This window comes from Sciurus carolinensis, chromosome 10 (assembly GCF_902686445.1).
Source record: "Sciurus carolinensis chromosome 10, mSciCar1.2, whole genome shotgun sequence".
NCBI lineage: Eukaryota > Metazoa > Chordata > Mammalia > Rodentia > Sciuridae > Sciurus > Sciurus carolinensis.
Genome location: NC_062222.1, coordinates 86,930,173 through 86,950,383, shown reverse-complemented (window position 1 = coordinate 86,950,383; position 20,211 = coordinate 86,930,173). Strand labels below are relative to the sequence as shown.

The window sequence follows — 20,211 nt, the reverse complement described above, 5'->3', positions numbered from 1 at the left end:
CCTAGGTTGGTTACAGAGCTTAGCTAATGTGAATTGAGCTGCTATAAACACTGATGGGGCTGCGTCACTAAAGAATGCTTATTTTAAGTCTTCTGAGTATAGGATTCTCTTTTCAGAATAAGACAAACAACAGAAAGGTACACAAGTATATTGTGCATAGTTTCATTCATTAAAGTATTAAACCTGTATCAGTTCTCCTTTTTGGCTTACCTCTTTGCTTAGGGACTGAATACAACTGTCCTTCACTTCAGGTGTCGAATAAAACACTGATTTTGTAGAATTTATGCTGAAATCATTGGTAAGACCTAAAAGAAAAGTGAAATTTTAAAAACAAAATGTAGTATCTACTGGTTACAATTTAAAGTAGCTTTATATGACATGTGAAGAATTGTCTGTTGACTCTATACAAAATCAGCCTAAAAGAAGAACATACATTAATATTCAAATGTTTCTAAAAGGCATCAGAAAGAAAACAGCAAACAAGATTTCTGAGGAAGCATGTGCCAGTTGTTCTTTCAGAGCTTGTACAGGAGTTATATTCCCAATGTCTTATTCTATTTTGTGCTGCTGAGACCAGGTAACTTACAAAAAGAGTTTTATTTCTTAAGGTACTGAAGATTGGGGAAGTTCAAGGTGAAGAAGCCTGCATCTGGCAAGGGCCTTCTTGCTATATCATCCCAAAACAGAAAGCAGAAGGGGCAAGAGAATGACCACCAGAGAGCAAGAGATTAAACTCACAACTCCAGACCTTTAATTACAAGTTTCAATCCATTCAAGAGGTCAGAGGCCTCATGACCTAATCACCTCTCAAAAGTCTCACCTCTTAATGCTTGTTGCACTGGGGATTAAATTTCCAACAAATACTTTTGGGGACACACAATTCAACCACAGCATCCACCATCTATCTCTCATTGTTATGGTTTGGATGAGAGGTGTCCCCCAAAAGCTCATGTGTGAGACAACGCAATAAGGTTTACAGAAGAAAAGCTTGGGTAATGAGGGCCTTAACACAATTAGTCAATTAATCCTCTAATGGAATTAACTGAGTGGTAACCGAAGGCGGGAAGGGTGTGGCTAGAGGAAGTGGGTATTGGGGGCATAGCTTTGGGGTATATATTTCATATCTGGCAAGTAGAGTCTTTGTCTCTGCTTCCTGATCATCATGTGAGTCATTTCTCTCCACCACACTCTTCTGCCATGTTTTTCTGGAGCCAGCTGTTTATGGACTGAGACCTCTGCAATCATGAGTCACAAAATAAACTTTTCCTCCCTCAAATTGTTCTTCTCAGGTTTTTTAGTCACAGCAGCGAAAAAGCTAGCTAAAACATTATTTCCTTGGTTGGTCTCCTTTCTTATTCTAAAACCTAATGCTGATCAGCACTTTTAAAAACATTTTACCATAATTTGCTACTTCCTTAGAAAGGGATACAAACTAGCAAAAATTATCTCAAACTCTACTGATCCCAAGAATTCTGCATATTTATTTCCATTGTAGCATTTCCTTTATACAAAATACTTGGGTCAAGAAGTGACTTATATTTCACAATTTTATTTCAAATATCTATTTGAATAGATATTTCAATATCTATTTCAAATTTTAGATATCTGTGAATACCTGATATTATCTAGAGGTAAGGTCCTAGGTATAAACACAAAATTTATTTATGATTTGTATACACCTCATGCACTTGTTCTGAAGGTAATTTTACATAATGTTTAATAATTTGGGGACAAGAAATAAAAGATTCTTGGTATGGAATTTTCCACTTGTAACAACATGTTCACACTCAAAAATTTTGGATTTTGGAGCATTTCAGATTTTGGATTCTCAGATTAGGGACACTCAACCTATACATGAAATACTTTCTTGTGTATAATAATTATGTATAGACGTCCAGATTACAGGAACCTAATATGAACTAAGATGACAAATCACTGCAAATTACTGTTTTTTTAAAATCAGTATTGTATTTAATGTACCAGTAATTACAAAAAGGACTGTAGTAATTACAAAATTCTGAGAAAAACATTTTATATATATTTACACACTAGAATATATTTGTTACATTTGATATGAATTAACATGACAAATTTACATTTTCGTCCATTCTAAACCTCAAAGTCTATCTAGAAATGAAGTCTTACTTTTTTCTTCAAAACAGTCTTGTAAGATTTCCAGCATGTTCTGGCCTTGCACTGTGTTAATGTCAGGTACCCTAACAAAAAAGAAAGGGAAAATGTATCATTACTGAAAGATACTTGTTATCATTACCATCTATTTGAAAACATTATATCTTCTTATCATAAAATGTCAATTATCTAATAGAAAAAAAAAAAAAAACATATATATATATCCCCCAACAACCATGGCACTAGGGACTGAGCCCAGAGGTGCTTTACCACTGAGCCACATCCCCAGTACTTTTTATTTTCAGACAGGGTCTCACTAAGTTGCTGACGGTGGCCTTGAAATTATGATCCTCCTGTCTTAGCCTGCTGAGTCACTAGAATTACAGGCATGCACCACCACATTCAGTTTAGAAAAAATACTCTTCCTTTCATAATGTGAAGAGAAGTATGTCATTATCATGTTACATAAACAATTATATCCCAGACTTAAATATCCATTGTTTAAAGTTGTTTTAGACTACTGACAAAGTTCAATGAGAATGAATTCAATTAGTACTGAAAGGCTTTTTTGGGGGAACGAACTCAAGGCCTTGTGCATTCCAGGTAAGGGATCTACCACTGAGCTATTATCCCCAGCCGGGAAATGCTTCTTTAAAAAAAAAAAATAATAATATATATATTATTATATATAATAATACACATATATCATATATACAATATATTTTATATATATATATATATACATAGTTTTAGATTAACACAATACCTTTATTTTACTTATATGTGCTGTCGAGGATGGAACCCAGTATCTTACGCATGCTAGGCAAGCACTCTACCACCGAGTCACAACCCCAATCCCTGACGTGCTTCTTTAATGATGACTTACAGTCACAGTCCTAACATCTATCTCCAAGCAACCTACTCCTTCCTATAAATTCTCAAATACACTTTTGACTATTATTAATTTAAGAGCTTATCAATCAACATATTTTCATTAACAGTATACTTAAAGATTCACATGCAATTATACAAAATAATGGAGTTCCTCTGCTTACTTTACCCAGTTCCCTCCAACAGCAACACTATGCAATACTATAGCATAATATCACAACTAGGATATTATTGATAAAATCTACCTATCCAGATTTCCACTTCTATACACTCATTTCTGTTAATGTGTTTGTATGTGTGTTTAGTTCTACATCACATCTGTAGGTTCTGATATTACAACCAGCATCAAGATACTCACAGTCTGATCACCATAAAGATCTCTCTATTGTCTTTTTTTTTTCTTTCCTAGCTTTTTTTTTCTTTTTTTTTTATTGTAAACAAATGGGATACATGTTGTTTCTCTGTTTGTACATAGAGTGAAGGCATACCATTTGTGTAATCAAATTTACATAGGGTGATGTTGGTTGATTCATTCTGTTATTTTTCCCCTTCCCCCCACCCCCCCCATCCCTCTTTTCCCTCTATACAGTCCTTCCTTCCCCCATTCTTGCCCCCCTCCCTAACCCTCACTCAAACCCTAAAACTAACCCCTCCCACGCCCCATTATGTATCATCATCCACTTATCAGCGAGATCATTCTTCCTTTGGTTTTTTGAGATTGGCTTATCTCACTTAGCATGATATTCTACAATTTCGTCCATTTGCCTGCAAATGCCATAATTTTATCATACTTCATGGCTGAGTAATATTCCATGGTATATATATGCCACAGTTTCTTTATCCATTCATCAACTGAAGGGCATCTAGGTTGGTTCCACAATCTGGCTATGGTGAATTGAGCAGCAATGAACATTGATGTGGCTGTATCTCTGTAGTATGCTGATTTTAAGTCCTTTGGGTATAGGCCAAGGAGTGGGATAGCTGGGTCAAATGGTAGTTCCATTCCAAGTTTTCTAAGGAATCTCCATACTGCTTTCCAGAGTGGCTGCACTAATTTGCAACCCCACCAGCAATGTATGAGTGTACCTTTTTCCCCACATCCTCGCCAACACCTGTTGTTGCTTGTATTCTTGATAATCGCCATTCTGATTGGGGTGAGATGGAATCTTAGGGTGGTTCTGATTTGCATTTCTCTTATTATTAGAGATGTTGAACATTTTTCCATATGTTTGTTGATTGCTTGTAGATCTTCTTCTGTGAAGTGTCTGTTCATTTCCTTAGACCATTTGTCGATGGGGTTATTTGTAGTCTTGGTGTTGAGTTTTTTTAGTTCTTTAAAGATTCTGGAGATTAGTGCTCTATCTGAAGTATGATTGGCAAAGATTTTCTCCCACTCTGTAGGCTCTTTCTTCGCATTGCTGATAGTTTCCTTTGCTGAGAGAAAGCTTTTTAGTTTGAATCTATCCCAGTTGTTGATTCTTGCTTTTATTTCTTGTGCTATGGGAGTCCTGTTGAGAAAGTCTGGTCCTAAGCCGACATGTTGAAGATCTGGACCTACTTTTTCTTCTATAAGATGCAGGGTCTCTGGTCTGATTCCGAGGTCCTTAATCCATTTTGAGTTTAGTTTTGTGCATGGTGAGAGATATGGGTTTAGTTTCATTTTGTTGCATATGGATTTCCAATTTTCCCAGCACCATTTGTTGAAGAGGCTATCTTTTCTCCATTGCATATTTTGGCCCCTTTGTCTAGTATGAGAAAATTGTATTTATTTGGGTTTGTGTCCATGTCCTCTATTCTGTACCATTGATCTACCTGTCTATTTTGGTACCAATACCACACAGTTTTTGTTACTATTGCTTTGTAGTACAGTTGAAGTTCTGGTATTGCAATACCCCCTGCTTCATTTTTCCTGCGAAGGATTGCTTTAGCAATTCTGGGTTTCTTATTCTTCCAGATGAATTTCATGATTGCTTGTTCTACTTCTGTAAGGTACATCATTGGGATTTTAATTGGAATTGCATTGAATCTGTATAACACTTTTGGTAGTATGGCCATTTTGACAATATTAATTCTGCCTATCCAGGAACATGGGAGATCTTTCCATCTTCTAAGGTGTTCTTTAATTTCTTTCTTTAGTGTTCTGTAGTTCTCATTGTAGAGGTCTTTCACCTCTTTTGTGAGATTGATTCCCAAGTATTTTATTTTTTTCGAGGCTATTGTGAATGGAGTAGTTTTCCTAACTTCTTTTTCTGAAGATTCATCTCTTATGTATAAAAATGCATTAGATTTATGAGCATTGATCTTATATCCCACTACTTTACTAAATTCATTTATGAGTTCTAAGAGTTTTCTGGTGGAATTTCCTGGTTCCTCTAAGTATATAATCATATCATCAGCAAATAGGGATAGTTTGAGTTCTTCTTTTCCAATTCGTATCCCTTTAATTTCTTTGGTCTGTCTAATTGCTCTGGCTAGAGTTTCAAGGACGATATTGAATAGGAGTGGTGAGAGAGGGCATCCCTGCCTTGTTCCAGATTTTAGGGGGTCTCTATTGTCTTTTATAAATATATCCACCTCCCTCTAATCTCCTTGCTCCTCCTAACCTCACATTCCTAATCCCTGGCAACCAATAATCTGTCCCCCATTTCTAAAGTTCTGTCATTTAAAAAAAAAAGTGTATATAAACAATCAAAAAGAATGTAATAGTTTGCACTGATGTTTTTCACTCAGCATAATTCTCTGGAGATTCATACATATTATATGTATTCACACGAGTAGTATGTATCAATATTTCATTTCTATTCAGTGCTAAACAGTATCCTATGCTATGGTGTGCCAGTCTTTAATCATTTACCTGCTTTAGGACATCTGGATTTTAATCAGTATAAAATTCCGATATGTACCTCTAACAAGGGCAAACTTTTGCTCAAGGGACCAGTTGGTCAATATTTTACTTATAAACCATATAGTCTGTCACAGTTACTCAACTGTGCCATTCTAGCTCTGTTCCAATAAAACTGAATCAAAATCTATGACCAAACAACAGCCAGCCTATGGGGTGTAGTTTATTGACTCCTCATCTACAACATTTCTTTTATTCTTGAGTTAGAAAATTATTATGTTGTACAGTAACCCAAGATTGTGAGCCACAATACGTTAATAGGTCATCCATTGTTATTGTTTAGATATGAGGTGTCCCCTAAAAGCTTATATGTGAGACAACAGAAGAAAACATAAGAGATAGTTTGGGTTATGAGAACTTAACTAAACCAGCACATTAATCCACTGATAGGGATTAACTGGACGGTAACTACAGGCAGGTAAAGTATGACTTGAGGAAACAGGTCACCGAAGGCATGCCTCTGGGGTTTATATTTTGTCCCTGGTCAGTAGTTCTCTCTCTGCTTCCTGGTGGCCTTGTCCTGGGCTGCTTTCCTCCACCATGCCCTACTGACATGGTGTTCTGCCTCACCTCAGGCCCAGAGCTGTGGAGTCAGTTGTCTATGGATTGAGACCTCTGAAACTGTGTGCCAAAATTAACTTTTCCTTTTCAAATTGCTCTTGTTGGGTCTTTGGGTCACAGTCACAAAAAAAAAGTTAAAACATCCATCATAAAATTTTATTACTGAAAGATCTCAGAAATACCTAGACCAATAATTATCATTCCAATATATGCATGAAATTTCCTTGGAACTTTGCAAAAATAGAATCAGTCATTTCCCTGAGACCAGTTAGATCATCTTTTTTAGGGTGAATTAGATGATTATGAAGCATAAATCTGCGATAGATCAGATGAGTTGCCAAAGATGACAATGCAGAGTCAGTATTAGGACATAAGTCACCATCAACCAGACTAATTGTCAAACAGGAAATCTAAATGATATAGTATGGATACAATCTGGCAGTTATCAAACTACTGAATAAAGTCTCTGAATTTTTATAAGATAAAAAATCATTTATAGTTAACAAGTTCTAAAAATTTTGAAAAATTTTCTCCAATTCATCTCTTCTTCCCCATCTCATTGATACCTTAATATAAAAGTACTCCACCAAACCTAGATTACTATAACCCCTGCATGAAGCTATTCTACAAATATCACTCTTCTTTGCTTTTATACAATGTGTCTACATGGGTGTGTGTGTGTTATTTCCATCAGGGAGGCCTTATTCCAATGAGGATTTTAGAACAGATTATTCAAGTCTATAAAAAACCTAATGCCTAACACATCAATCTTCTGGTTCTGCATTCATAACATCTTGTTTTTTACTTCTACCTAACATATTCACTTTTTTAAAAAAAAGTCTACTGCTGACAAATCATAATATATGTACTTCTCTTTGGTTCTTTTATGATACTTTACTTTATTCTTTATATATATATTCAAGGTCCACTTAAATTACATTACAACTTTAAAGCTTTCTTTAATATCAACAACCCACAAATTCCTTCCTAACTTCTTATGGTTGTCTATGCTGCAAGTTAATGCAGGATTATATATACATTTAATCTCTATGACACACACATTATTACTTATTATAATATCAGAAGTATTATTTTCGTTCATTAAGTAATTTCACTAATGTATGCATACATCTTCCAAACAGGAATACAAGATTCTTGGGGGGAGGAGGGATATTTCTACACAACATTGGGTCTAGTAAAACTGTGACTCAATAAACACTTGGTTATTGACAATAATATCTTTACAAAAAAAGCACGTTATCCATCCTGTAATTGTCAAATATTTAGGTAGAAAATTTACCTTGCAGTTTTTAACAACTAAAAGAAGTACCAAAGTAACCCCAAAAAAGCACCATACAAGTAAATGTATAACAACAATGCATTATCTTTTCTTTTCTCCCTACTGATATAAGCTACATCTTTCTAATATTAACATTAAATACATCCTACTGAGCACTTAACCCAGGGCTGCCATTCAGTCAAAACTGAGACTGCCTCCTTCTGGTTCATCACCTTATTAGGTAAATTTCTTTTTTCACTCCCACTAAGTCATTACTGCTTGTCTTAATATTTCTTTGTATAAAATAACTACGATGACTACACTTAATTAGTGGGCACAGAAATCATTATTTTAGTCAGAACTATGTTAGAAAGTAACAGTCTCTCTTAATTTAAAGAAAGGAAAAAAGATCAAATCAAAAGTCGTCTTATAAGGCTAAATATACATAAATCACCTGGAAGGTCGACAAAATCTTCTTCTGTAGTCATTTTTGAGATGATCCTAAAAAGAAAAGTTAATCATCAATTTAGTACTTTTTTTAAAAAAGTAATCAAATACAACTTACTTTCAAAGTAATTTCATTCCAATATGGCATGCCAAAAATTCCACTTCTTCATTCATGAAGTGTTTTTGAATCACCTATCATAATGCTATAATGAGAAATTATGGATCAAGCAGAAGAGAAATATGCCTCATATCTACTATTTCCAAACCTTTCAATATTACTTCCTCACCCCTCTCCAGGTCTAATTCATTTAATTCCCCTTTTTACTTCACCTCCCTTCATACCTTTTCCATCATCAAAAACCTATGTGCACTTTCGGTAATTCAAGTTGGTTGACTAACAATATCTACTTATACCCCTTCCACACAGGAAGATCCCACTAAAGTAATAATAAAGGACTAACATGACATGAAACAACTAAGAAAAAGGAGAATGGAAAATAACACCATTTACATTAACAAATGCAACAGATAACTGGAAGATAAAAAAAAAAATAGATGAGGAATGATAAATGATGAAACAAAAATAAAAGAAATAGCAGCCTAAAGTAAATTCAGAGGATACTGTCACCAATGAGAAGGGAAGCTAATCTGGCTAGAAAAAAGCCATTTAAAAAATGCATAACTGGGTGTAGCTCAGTGGTAGAGTGCCTAGCAATTGTGAGGCACTGGGTTCAATCCTCAGCATTGCATAAAAACAAATAAATTTTAAAAAAGCTATTATGTTCATCTACAACTAAAAAAATTTTTTTAAATGCATTACTAGGCAATTCAAGAACTAAAGGAGGCAAGGAGCAAGAAATGAGAATAAAAGCAGGACAATTAAAGGAAAATCTCTATACAGAATAGTAGACTCAAGTTTCCCCTACCCTCATAAACACAGACCTCACAAACAGTATTCTTTTGTCTCAGTCTCAAATGTGATCAACAATGTGGAGCACTACACATGTAAGTCTCCGAAACAGAAAAGGAAACATCAAGATATAATTTTTGTAAATGAAAGACCCAAGAGAAAACTATTATCAATGATGGGAAAGAAGAAAACCTCAAAAATAATAAAATTCTAATATCTTCAAGAGATATCTGAAATACTGAATTCATAAAACTAAAGTGGCATACTATAAACACTGAAGAGAGCAAGAAAAATTCTTAATGAAAAACATGATCACTCACTCATTCACTCACTTATTCAGCATTCTCCAAGCCTCTCAACTCATACAGTACTAACTCCCACAATGGCACTTCCACACTCTGCTAGGGCTTAAACTTCCCACACCGCTCTCAGTTACAGAAGCCCTCCCCTTGGAACTCAGTCACCTCTCCCATATGTACTCCCTCCTTACTTAGCTCAGGCTCTGACACCTTAGGCAAGTCACTGTACTGTGAAGATGCCCTTGTAATACCTGAGTGGTATAGATACCTTCTGCATAGATACCTTCCTTACACTAAAATGCCTAACCATAGGAATGCTCCCTTCACCCCACTTGGGTTTCTAACACCTTCCCAGGAATCCTATGTGCCCGTTTGTGCCTGAACTCCTTTGGCCCACACAAGCTGCCCCCTACTCACATGGAGCACTCCACTTCACTCGCACCTGGCATCCTGAGTTAGGCTACCCTCTCAACCCTGCTTAGGCTCCAAAACACCTGCTCTGTGCCACTGTAGTTCCCCACCCACAGGGATACTTGCCTTGCTTGGTCCCACTTAATGGCTTCTGGATTCAATTACTTAGGAAAGGAAGAGAAATAGAAAAACAAAAGTCTCTATAAGATTTAAGAATCTTGAGAAGAAATTTGTCTTGAATTCATTTATATTCTTCCCAGTCTTGCCTACTCTGTATGTCACATTAATGTCAAAAAAGATGTCAAGTACTTAAATAAGAATAAAAACTTATGAAATAAAAATGTCTTTCTTTAATGAAGGTGAGAGCTTATTATATTCATGAAGTACCTATGAAAAAAAAGATGGATTGTATTTTACAGGGAACAACTATATCTAGCAACCTAGGGAACAGAAATATCTATCAGGTCTCTGTTATATTACAAGTCTTTTTGTTGTTGCTGTTGGTGATGTTTGGTTTTCTAGTGCTGGGGATCAAACCCAGCACCCTGTGCAGGCCAGACCATGTACTTTACTACTGTGCTATACATACTCCCAGCTCTGTTATTACAATATTACAATACTTTGCTATTATTCAAAGATGGAAACTTTTTTTTTAGCTTAATGGTTATACACAGTAATTGGGTTCACCCTGATACAACTCATACATGCATGGAAATCAATTTCAGTTCATGATCCCCCCTGCTTTTCTCTCTTGTCCTCCCCACCTCCCTGTCTTCTTCTTCTACTCTACTAGACTTCTTTTCACTCATCTATTAATTTATATTTGAATGCTTTCTAGAGAGGTTGGCTGTACTAGTCCGCATTCCCACCAACAATGTATAAATGTTCCTTTCTCCCCACAACCTCACCAGCATTTATTATTGTATGTATTCTTGATCTTTGCCATTCTGACTAGAGTGAGATGGAACAAAGATGGAAACTTTAACTCAAGCACTTAAGTTCCTTTCCAGTGTGCAACACTATGAAACAGTAAAAAGTCAACTCTGAGAATATTACACAAACTTACAAAGCCTAATTTATGACCACTGTTCTAATTTCCCTCAACAAACTGAAGGATTCAGCAATCTGCACATTGAAATGTTATGAAACAGAAAACCTGTAAAGCACTATTTGCTCCTCTTTAAAGTAGGAAAAATTCAAGGCCAAGACTCCGGGAAGTTCATTTGTCCAAAAAATATTAACCAAGCACCTATTAGAATGCCAAGTGCTATTTAAGCACACTAGAAAGCTAGTGATGAACAAGACAGACAAGGTTCCTAAATTCTGAAAGTCAGAACACAAAAATTTCTTTCAAAATAAATACACACTGCCACTTTCAACTTATTCTTCAATTGATTTCAATATGAGTTTCTTTCATTAAGAGTGAAATTATGTTTCTCAAAAAAAAATAATATTGTATATCAACATTTGGGATCTTTCAACCTCCAACTACTGATACTTTGGATAGGATAATTCTTTGTTGTGGGGTCCTGTCCTGTTCCTTAAAGATGCTTAATGGCACCCTTGTCTTCTGCTCACTAGGAGCCCTGTAGCACTCCCTCATCCTCCACATCACCCCTACCTTGAAAAAAAAAAAAAATTTTTTTTTCTGCAATCACAAAATACATCCCACAGAGCAAATCACCCTGTCCCCACCCTTGCCTTGAGAACCACTAAAGTACAGGAATGGCTGAGCATCATCTCCCAATTCTTCTTTTCCCTTGTCTTTTAAATTGATTATATCACAAAGTCAGATATTAGAACTAAAAGGTTCAAAAACGAGTTCTAAAGTTATAACAGGCATTTGAAAAATGAACCTAATCATTTGGCAAATTTTATTCTCCTCTTCACCAAGAAGGGCTTTTTTTGATTATATATAAGGTAAACAATGTACATGCTCTTTGTAAGAAGTACACACTATGCTATCCTTTCACATAACTCTATGCAAACACAACTTTACGTAATGGGGGACCATCAATGCTGAAGATTTTCTGAAGAGAGATAAATTAGAAAATACAATTTTAGGATAAGAAATGATGAGTATATACCATAGCAAAGTTTGAAATACAGACTAGTGAATATTGAGGGTATTCAGAAACATGGAAACAAAAACCGAGTTCTGGTCCTTGTTATTCAAAGTTGCACCTTTTAACTAACAGTTGCTTTTCATAAGACTTTATCAGTAAGAAATATCTCCATAAATATTAGCCTCAACTACATACAAGCCCCAATATTTTGACAGATTAAATGAGAATGTCAGATTTTTTTTTCCAGACACACATTACATGGTCAATAATCTGTTTCTCCAGACGAGCAAAACTGAAGCAAAGGTATACTTCTAATATAGGTAGAACGTATTTGGAGGTCTAAGAAATACAGTTAGCCTAACAAGTAGAATTCATAAACTTTTAGAGAAAACGTAGATACACACGCAATCACGACATGAAACCTTGAGAAAATAACAAAAGCAAAGTAAGGTTGCCCACTGAAATCCTGGAGAAGCCACAGTGTCCCCAGCCCAACGTTTCCTTCTCCCCCACCTAGTGCGCCCAAGCTAGGTGGGCGGTCACTCTTCTGCTATCCTGCAGGGGTTAGGGCCCGCACTTACCAGACCCGACGTAGCCATGTTCCCGCCCGGCTCCGCCCGCGCAGGAAGTCGAAGGAGGAAGTCCAACAGGGCCAAGGCTGGAGGAGGCAGAGCACAGACCCACAAGCTGGACTAGCGGTTAGACGGCGGCCCAGGTACGCTCCTGAATCCGCGGGTACAAGAAAAGTGAGCCAGCGGGCGTGCGCTTCCTACGCCCTGCCCATTGGCTCCGCCTTCAACAAACAAAAACGACCGCGCGCGCTACGGGGTTTGAAACGTCCCAGACATGCGCAAAACGGGCCACGCCACCCAATAGAAAGCAAGCCTCTATTGGACCCGCCCCCTCACGGCGCTAGCACCGCCCCCCTTCCGCTGCCGGGTCCTCCCTTCCGCCGGAAGGCGAACTGTTCTGTGGTCTGTGGCTCCGTCAGCTCCGAGCAGCTGACAGCCGCGGAGCTCCACTGTTATTGGGAAGGCACGATCTTGAGACCATATGTACTTCTTGAGTGTAAAACTTTTCAACAGTTCTATTATGGGATAACAAGTAATACTTGGATAAGAAGTTGAAATTGGAGAAGACGTTTTGAAGAGAAAGATTACGCTGTGCAGATTCGTCATCCACTCGCAGCCTATCTTTACATCATCTCTGAAAATAATGGTGATGACAGGGAGGGCTTGTGTTCTTTTTTCAAGTATGTAGATATTATTTTTTATGAAGCATTGCCAACAATAAATGATCCACGTAAATATTTTATTACTTAAGTATGATGTCAGGGGCAGACTGCTCTAACGCTGTCTGACTTCTGTCCCTAGAGCCTTGCAGTGGAAGTCCGTCTCTGAGAACGCCCCTGAATCCGCTGGCGTCAGGTATCTATAAGACCTGTTGATACTACTACCCACAGAATATTAGCAAGGGCCAGAGAGCATTTTTAAGATTAGAAAATGTGTGATAAAGCAAACATGAATATGTTCTCTAACGTTAAATTTGAGGATCCTAAATTTGATACCATCAAAAAAGTCTTAAATAATGTAAAATCAAGCTGGTAATTTTTCATGAATTAGTTGTACAACCAATTAAAAGAATCAGAATAAGCATATTTCACAGCTGTCAAATATTCTTTTAATTCTGGTTCCAGATAAACTATGGAAATATAAATTAGGTGCTCTGAAAACTTTCTTCCTCTTATATAGGACTATGAAATTGTGTCTGATTTTTATGGTTTAGTTAAAAATTACAAGAAAATTTAATCAGGAAATAGATTACTTATTGAATAAACTCACTAATCATGAGTTCAGCTAACAATTTTTTTAAATTTCTAATGCTGTAACAAATGCTGTCATCAACTAAAGCTAAATTTTTATTTTACTTTTTTATTTATTGGTTGAGAAGAAAGAGATTATAAAGTCTGAAATCAGATAGACCTGTTTTTGCACTATTACTTATGCCTTCATGGGCAATCTAAATCAGCTGTTACTCTATTTCCTTGTGTACAAAATGGATGTAATAATAAAGTTGTTGAGGGCTGGGGAGATAGCTCAGTTGGTAGAGCGCTTGCCTTGCAAGCACAAGGCCCTGGGTTCAAATCCCCAGCACCACAAAAAAAAAAAAAAAAGAGAAATAAAGTTGTTGAGGTGCTAGGATTAAATAGTTCCTGTTAAGATCTAAGCACAGTGCTTGGAAGGTAGTAAGAATTCACTAAGAAATGTGTTTGTATGGTTATGGAGTTTTCTCTTTTTACAATGTTTAAAAGTTTTGCCGATCAATCTACATTATTTATAATTTGGTTTTATCACGTTAGTAATACATAATAATATTTATTGAATGCATACCATATGCCAAACTCAATAAATGCATCGTATGCATTTGAAGCATTTGGAACATCCCTTTGAGAGGACAATTATTATCTCTATTTTATAGATAAAGGACACTGGAACACAGAGACTTAAGTAACTTGCCCAAAATCATACACCGCTAACTAGCAGAATTGGGTATTAACCCAAGAATTCTGACTCCAGAACTGAACTCACAAAGACAGATGATTGTGCTCAACTGTGGAATAGGACTGAATATGGACTAATGTGTTAAGTGGTCAGTTCACTTGTGAATATATTTGTGCTTAACACATTAGTCCATATTCAGTCCTATTCCACAGTTGAGCATAATCATTTGTCTTTGTGAGTGGATAAATTGTATAACTTTGATATAGTGGAATACTTCTCAGTCATAAAAACAAACTAGTGATAAATACAAGAGTATGAATGAATCTCAGAAGCATTATATTAAAAGAAACCAGACATTAATGACTATTTTTTAAAAATATCAATGTCAAAAGTGTAAAAATTAGAAAATTACTATCCTAAAATTATTTTATCAAAAAATTTACACCAAAATGAATTTATTTTAAAATTTGTAGCATAGTTGTAATTATAACTTAATATGTAATAAGGTGTTTTTGTTTGTTTGTTTGTTTTTTGGTCTTCAGGATTGAACTCAGGATTGAACTTTACCACTGAACTACTTTTTCATTCCTTTTTTTAAATTTTGAAACAAAATCTCACAAAAAAACAAAAAACAAAAGTTGCTGAAGTTGGAATCAAACTTCATCCTTTTGTTTCAGCCTCCACAGTAACAGGGATCACAGGTGTGCACCACCATACTTTACTGATTTTTATTTTCTGACATAAATATTTAATTTTTTTCTTACTCTTTCCTGCCAAATTCTGGTCCCACTGTGAAGTAGATTTATGTTAAGTTACCTTTTCTGACAAAATTATCTTCAAAAAGCATTGCTGTCCTGGACCACAATTGCCAAATTAATAGTATATGCTTGCAGTGTGCAGGTAGGTGGCAGCATTTTTCATAAAAACACAGTTTGTCTATGTAATGAATTGCTACAGTCTATAATGAGTCCTTTAATTGTAAAGTGCTACGTAAGGCAAATCACCTCTTCATTTTCTAAGTTTTGTGTCAACCATTTGATTCTAAATTACAATTATCTCCTATTATGTACACATTGTTTCTTTTCATCTAAGAACATAGCAAATAACACTATTCTGTAAGTCTCCATTTTGCATCCTGTAGTTTACTCATAGTTAACATAGACCTTAAGAAAATGAACTTTTGTCATCAAAAACATTTTTAGATTTTCAAAACTTAATAATAGAGTTCAATGTAATTTTGCCTTGCAAAGACTTAAAATTACTTTGAGCAGTAATTGGCAAATAATATAGGACACTCTCTTAAATTTCAAGCAGTCATTGCTTTAAAGGTAATGTGGGACAATAAAAATGTAGGAATGTATGATGCAGCCACATCAATGTTCATAGCTGCTCAATTCACAATAGCCAGATTGTGGAACCAACCTAGATGCCCTTCAATTGATGAATGGATAAAAAAACTGTGAGATGTACATATATATATATATATATATATATATATATATATACACACAAACACACACACACACACACACACACACACAAAATGGAATATTACTCAGCCATAAAGAATAATAAAATTATGGCATTTGCAGGCAAATGGATGAAATTGGAGAATATCATGCTAAGTGAGATAAGCCAATCTCAAAAAACCAAAGGACGAATGATCTCGCTGATAAACGGATGATGATACATCATGGGGGGTGGGAGGGGGGCAAGAATGGAGGAAGGAGGGAATGTGTAGAGGGAAAAGAGGGGTGGGAGGGATGGGGAGGAAGGAAAAAATAACAATGAATCAAACACCATTACCCTGTGTAAATGCATGATTACACAAATGATATGCCTCTACTTCATGTACAAGCAGAGAAACAAGTTTTACCCTGTTGAGGGCCATCTTGGATAAGATGGCGCCTGGCAGTGAGCCAAAGGGCACTGGATACCAAAATAAGGACATACCCAAGAAGGTTGCTTGCCTACTAGTTCCTTGGAGACTTATGACGTGTTGATGCCAGGCTCTAGGATTGGCTATCTAATATCATGCCGCGCGTGGACAGCTCGTGATTCATTTAGTGCTATGCTGACATTCCTCTGTATGCTCTCCTGTGTGAGAGAAAGCTTTGCTATAATTGACTGATAAGCTAGGAGCCTGGGGGAGGAGAGAGAGAGAGGGTAGAAGAAGGGAGATAGTGGCGGAACAAAGGAGGCAGAAAAACAGGGAGGACGCAATAAATCTGGTCAACTAAAGATTGGTGGTGTCTCCTTTTTCCGCGCTGGTTCCGCAGGACGGAACAGTACCCCATTTGTTTACAATTTTAAAAATGTAGGAATGTAAAAATGACCATGTAAGCTAAAACCACGCAAAACCATTTTAATAATCAATATGAGGAATTCTAATTGTTTCATGACCTTTAAAATTTTTGTCAAAACATTGAGAATTCTATTACTGTCATTTATAAGTTCATTGGAAACATTTCAAAATGGTAGAACTAATATTTACTGCATTGTAACTTCAAGCATTAGAAGTGTTGAGAATCAATGTGTTTGAAGAGTGTTCTGTGACTGTGTGACTGTGTTTGAATCATTTGAATAGTGACTGGATCTTTTTCAACTATAACTTACTATACAGAGTAAGCAAATTTTGGTGAAATGTCACACTACTTCCTAAGCATTTTAAATTAAACATATATTTGTAAATTTATTTAAATATAGAAACTCATAGATTATAAAATGCCAAAATGTATTCCATAGAATGGTTAAAATGAAAGCTGTATTCTTCAGTTATGGGGAGTAAACATAAATGTATTCAATTCAAATATGATTGAAATCTATCACAGTGAACTAAATGAATATGGCAATAAATAATCAATAAATATTAAAATAAGGGTCAGAAATTGGGACATACTAGAAAATGATTGGCAGATGTATTCAGACTTTTTGATAGAATCAATTCTAATAAGTGGATAGTAAAATAATTGAGAAATCCTTAACTATTACAAACATTTATATTCATTGACTTGAATGACATTGAAAACACATGACTCAAAAGGCACTGAGATTTTGGTTTTAGGAGTTAATTTTATACTCCATCCAAAGTCATTGAGTTATATTTGCCATGTAACACAACTTATAGCAAACTCCTGTGACACAGATGCTCCCTGTGACCATAAAAATTGGGATCTTACGTATTTCCAATGGTTTGATAGTAACATGATTCTTCTACATGACGGTGAAAGAATCCTGTGCCGATCAACAGTCACACGTATCAGGAAAAAGGAAACTCCTGTCACAACTGTCTAAATTGAACCCTATTTTTGATCTGGGAGCTGTTCATTAAATAATATTGCAATCTACTTTTCACCAACATTTGCTTCAACACATTCTGTTCTTTCAAAAAACTCAGTTTCCTGTTAATACAGAACATATACCAATAAAAATATACAAAGGACAAATACTGTGATAAAAATGTGTGCAAAGTGCTATGGGAATGAAGAATTGAGAGTAATAACATTTTCCTGTGGATTGGGAAAGATTCAGCAAATCAAGAAATATTCACAAAGGTAGAGTCAACCTGGATCTTGAAGGATGAATCAGACCGTACAAACAAGTTGGAAAGAAGGACATGCAAGCATCGAGCACATTAAGTGAAAAGGTATGTGATGACAGGAAAAACCATTGGGTATTGAATAAGAAAAATTACCGGAGCCAAAGGCATTTTGATTTTAAAAGATGAGATTACTAAAGACCTTGTGTGCCATAGTTGGACACATTGTTAGTACTCCCTAAGTATTTAGTATTCAATGAAGGAATGAAAGCAGGAATCTCAAAAGCAGTAAGAATCCATTAATGTGTTGTAAATAGGGGAATGTCTTGATTAGATTGCATTTTAAATGAGTCAGAGAAAAAAATAGTGAAAACTAGGAGACTATTTTTGAGTTATCTTTAAGAGAATTGCCATGGTAATGATGCAGGGATACAATGATGTTGGAAATTGCAGACAGGTCAAACTCACTAATAATGTTTAAACATTTTTGCAATTTTGTAGTTTGTTTTGGCAGGGGAGACAATTTCACTCTTAATGTATTCAGGATTAATTTTACTTAAAAATCAGCAGACCAAGTAGCTTATAGTGTCTTTGTGTGTGTGTGGTGGGGGTACTGGGAATTGAACTCAGGGACACTCGACCCCTGAGCCCCCAGCCCTGTTTTGTGTTATATTTAGAGACAGGGTCTCATTTAGTTGCTTAGCACCTCACTTTTGCTGAGGCTAGCTTTAAACTCTCAATTCTCCTGCCTCAGCCTCCTGAGCTGCTGGGATTACAGGTGTGCACCACCATGCCCAGCCAGTCTTTTTTTTAATGGCTTATTTCTTGCAAAGTAAGAAAGACATAATTAACCAGATTCTTATTTTACAAAAGTTACCCTGTCTTTACAGTTTTCTGGAGGCATTCTTTTCTCTTTCCTATAAAATTTCATGTCCATAAAGCCAATGACTACTTCTCTCATATTCCAGCCACTGATGATCTCCAGTATCTTATCTCCTTCTGCATTTGTCCTTTCATTTCTCACTTCTCATTCCTCTTTTCACTTCCTTCCTGTGTTATGTCAGCTATCAGCTTTCCAAAAAGATGAATTTGATGATTTATCAACTTTACATATTATTCAACTCATTTTCTTCATATACTAAAACTAAAAATTGTTATAATTTTGTCCATATGAAATCCATTTGGATTTATATTTTATTATTTGAAGTTTCAGGTAACAGGAATGCAGGTCTAGACATAAATACAGGTCAATAATTGTGACTCTTCAATTTCCAGTTTCTTTTTCAAATTTATTTTGACAATGCATCTGAATACTCTTCTCTGATTTACTGATAATCAGTTTGTAGGGTCCCAACTCAATTTATAGACAATTCAACTCCCCATATCTAAAGCTGCCAATCCAGTGGGACCCATAGCAGTGGGGGAAAAATGTGTGGTCTCTCCATTAGAAAAGGAGGATCCAACTGAGGATTCCTGGCTTGCTCTGATCTCAGAGAATAGGTCAAACTGGGTCCATTCAGTCCTAAATTTAGAGTAGTTCTGAAATGCTGAGGATGAAATAGGCAAAGGTGGAAATTCTCAGAACCCCTGTAAGACAAATCAAAACTCCTTCTAACATTCCCTTCTCCCATCATTCCCATTACTGTACTGGGCCGAATGGCACATCTCCCAGACTATTTCTTACATGAAACAATTGGTTCTTATTGGCCCCAGTGTAGCTCTATGATTTTTAAATATCATAGTATTAGTGAACCACAACTCAAAATAACGAACTATAAGTTTAAGAATTTACAGCTCTTTACTGAATCCCGCCCCCTGCCCCACCAACACAGGTAATCCACACACTCAAAATACCTAGGAACATAAATGTGAAAATTTCTAGGTGTCCATGATATAAGGGTTTTAGTGAACCTTAAGAATAAGCATGGTGTAAGGAAAATCATGTTGTATTATTTTTAAATTTAAACAGTTTGATCCTGAAATATTTAACCAACAGAATCAGCACTAATATAATTATCCTATGAAGTAATTTTTAATGAAGCAGAGTTTATTCATGCCATGTCATTTGGAAACAAAGATGGACAGCAATAAACAACCACCCATGAAAAAAAGGTGGAAAATACATCGTGTCCTAGATATCTCCCCTGAAACCCTTGATCTCTACGCCTATTTCTTTCATCCTTGGGTGATGTTAATCTTCTGTTTATTTTGCTGTTGTAAATCTAAGTACATATTGTTTACTCAGAGACTGCCCTCTAAAAGTTGGTCTGTGACTA

The 20,211-nt window shown here is 35.9% G+C and overlaps 2 protein-coding genes across 5 annotated transcripts in view; one reads left to right on the top strand and one right to left on the bottom strand.

Annotated features, from left to right (window-relative positions):
• Positions 1-12,692, bottom strand: part of Cenpc (centromere protein C) — an 80,848-nt gene extending 68,156 nt beyond the window's left edge. Inside the window, exons 1-4 of the mRNA XM_047566567.1 lie at positions 12,478-12,692; positions 8,218-8,264; positions 2,146-2,216; positions 211-305 (exon numbers count right to left, since the gene is read on the bottom strand). Of these exons, the coding sequence (XP_047422523.1) occupies positions 211-305; positions 2,146-2,216; positions 8,218-8,264; positions 12,478-12,495 (231 nt within the window). The 5' untranslated portion in view covers positions 12,496-12,692. The remainder of the gene's footprint in view (positions 1-210; positions 306-2,145; positions 2,217-8,217; positions 8,265-12,477) is intronic.
• Positions 12,693-12,882: 190 nt separating this feature from the next.
• Positions 12,883-20,211, top strand: part of Stap1 (signal transducing adaptor family member 1) — a 55,873-nt gene continuing 48,544 nt past the window's right edge. Inside the window, exons 1-4 of one of the 4 annotated variants that reach the window (XM_047565981.1) lie at positions 12,883-13,148; positions 13,270-13,323; positions 14,940-15,297; positions 17,923-18,043. The gene's annotated coding sequence lies outside the window, so the exon portion shown is untranslated. The remainder of the gene's footprint in view (positions 13,149-13,269; positions 13,324-14,939; positions 15,298-17,922; positions 18,044-20,211) is intronic. The other 3 variants (XM_047565978.1, XM_047565977.1, XM_047565979.1) reach the window with 3 other exon arrangements.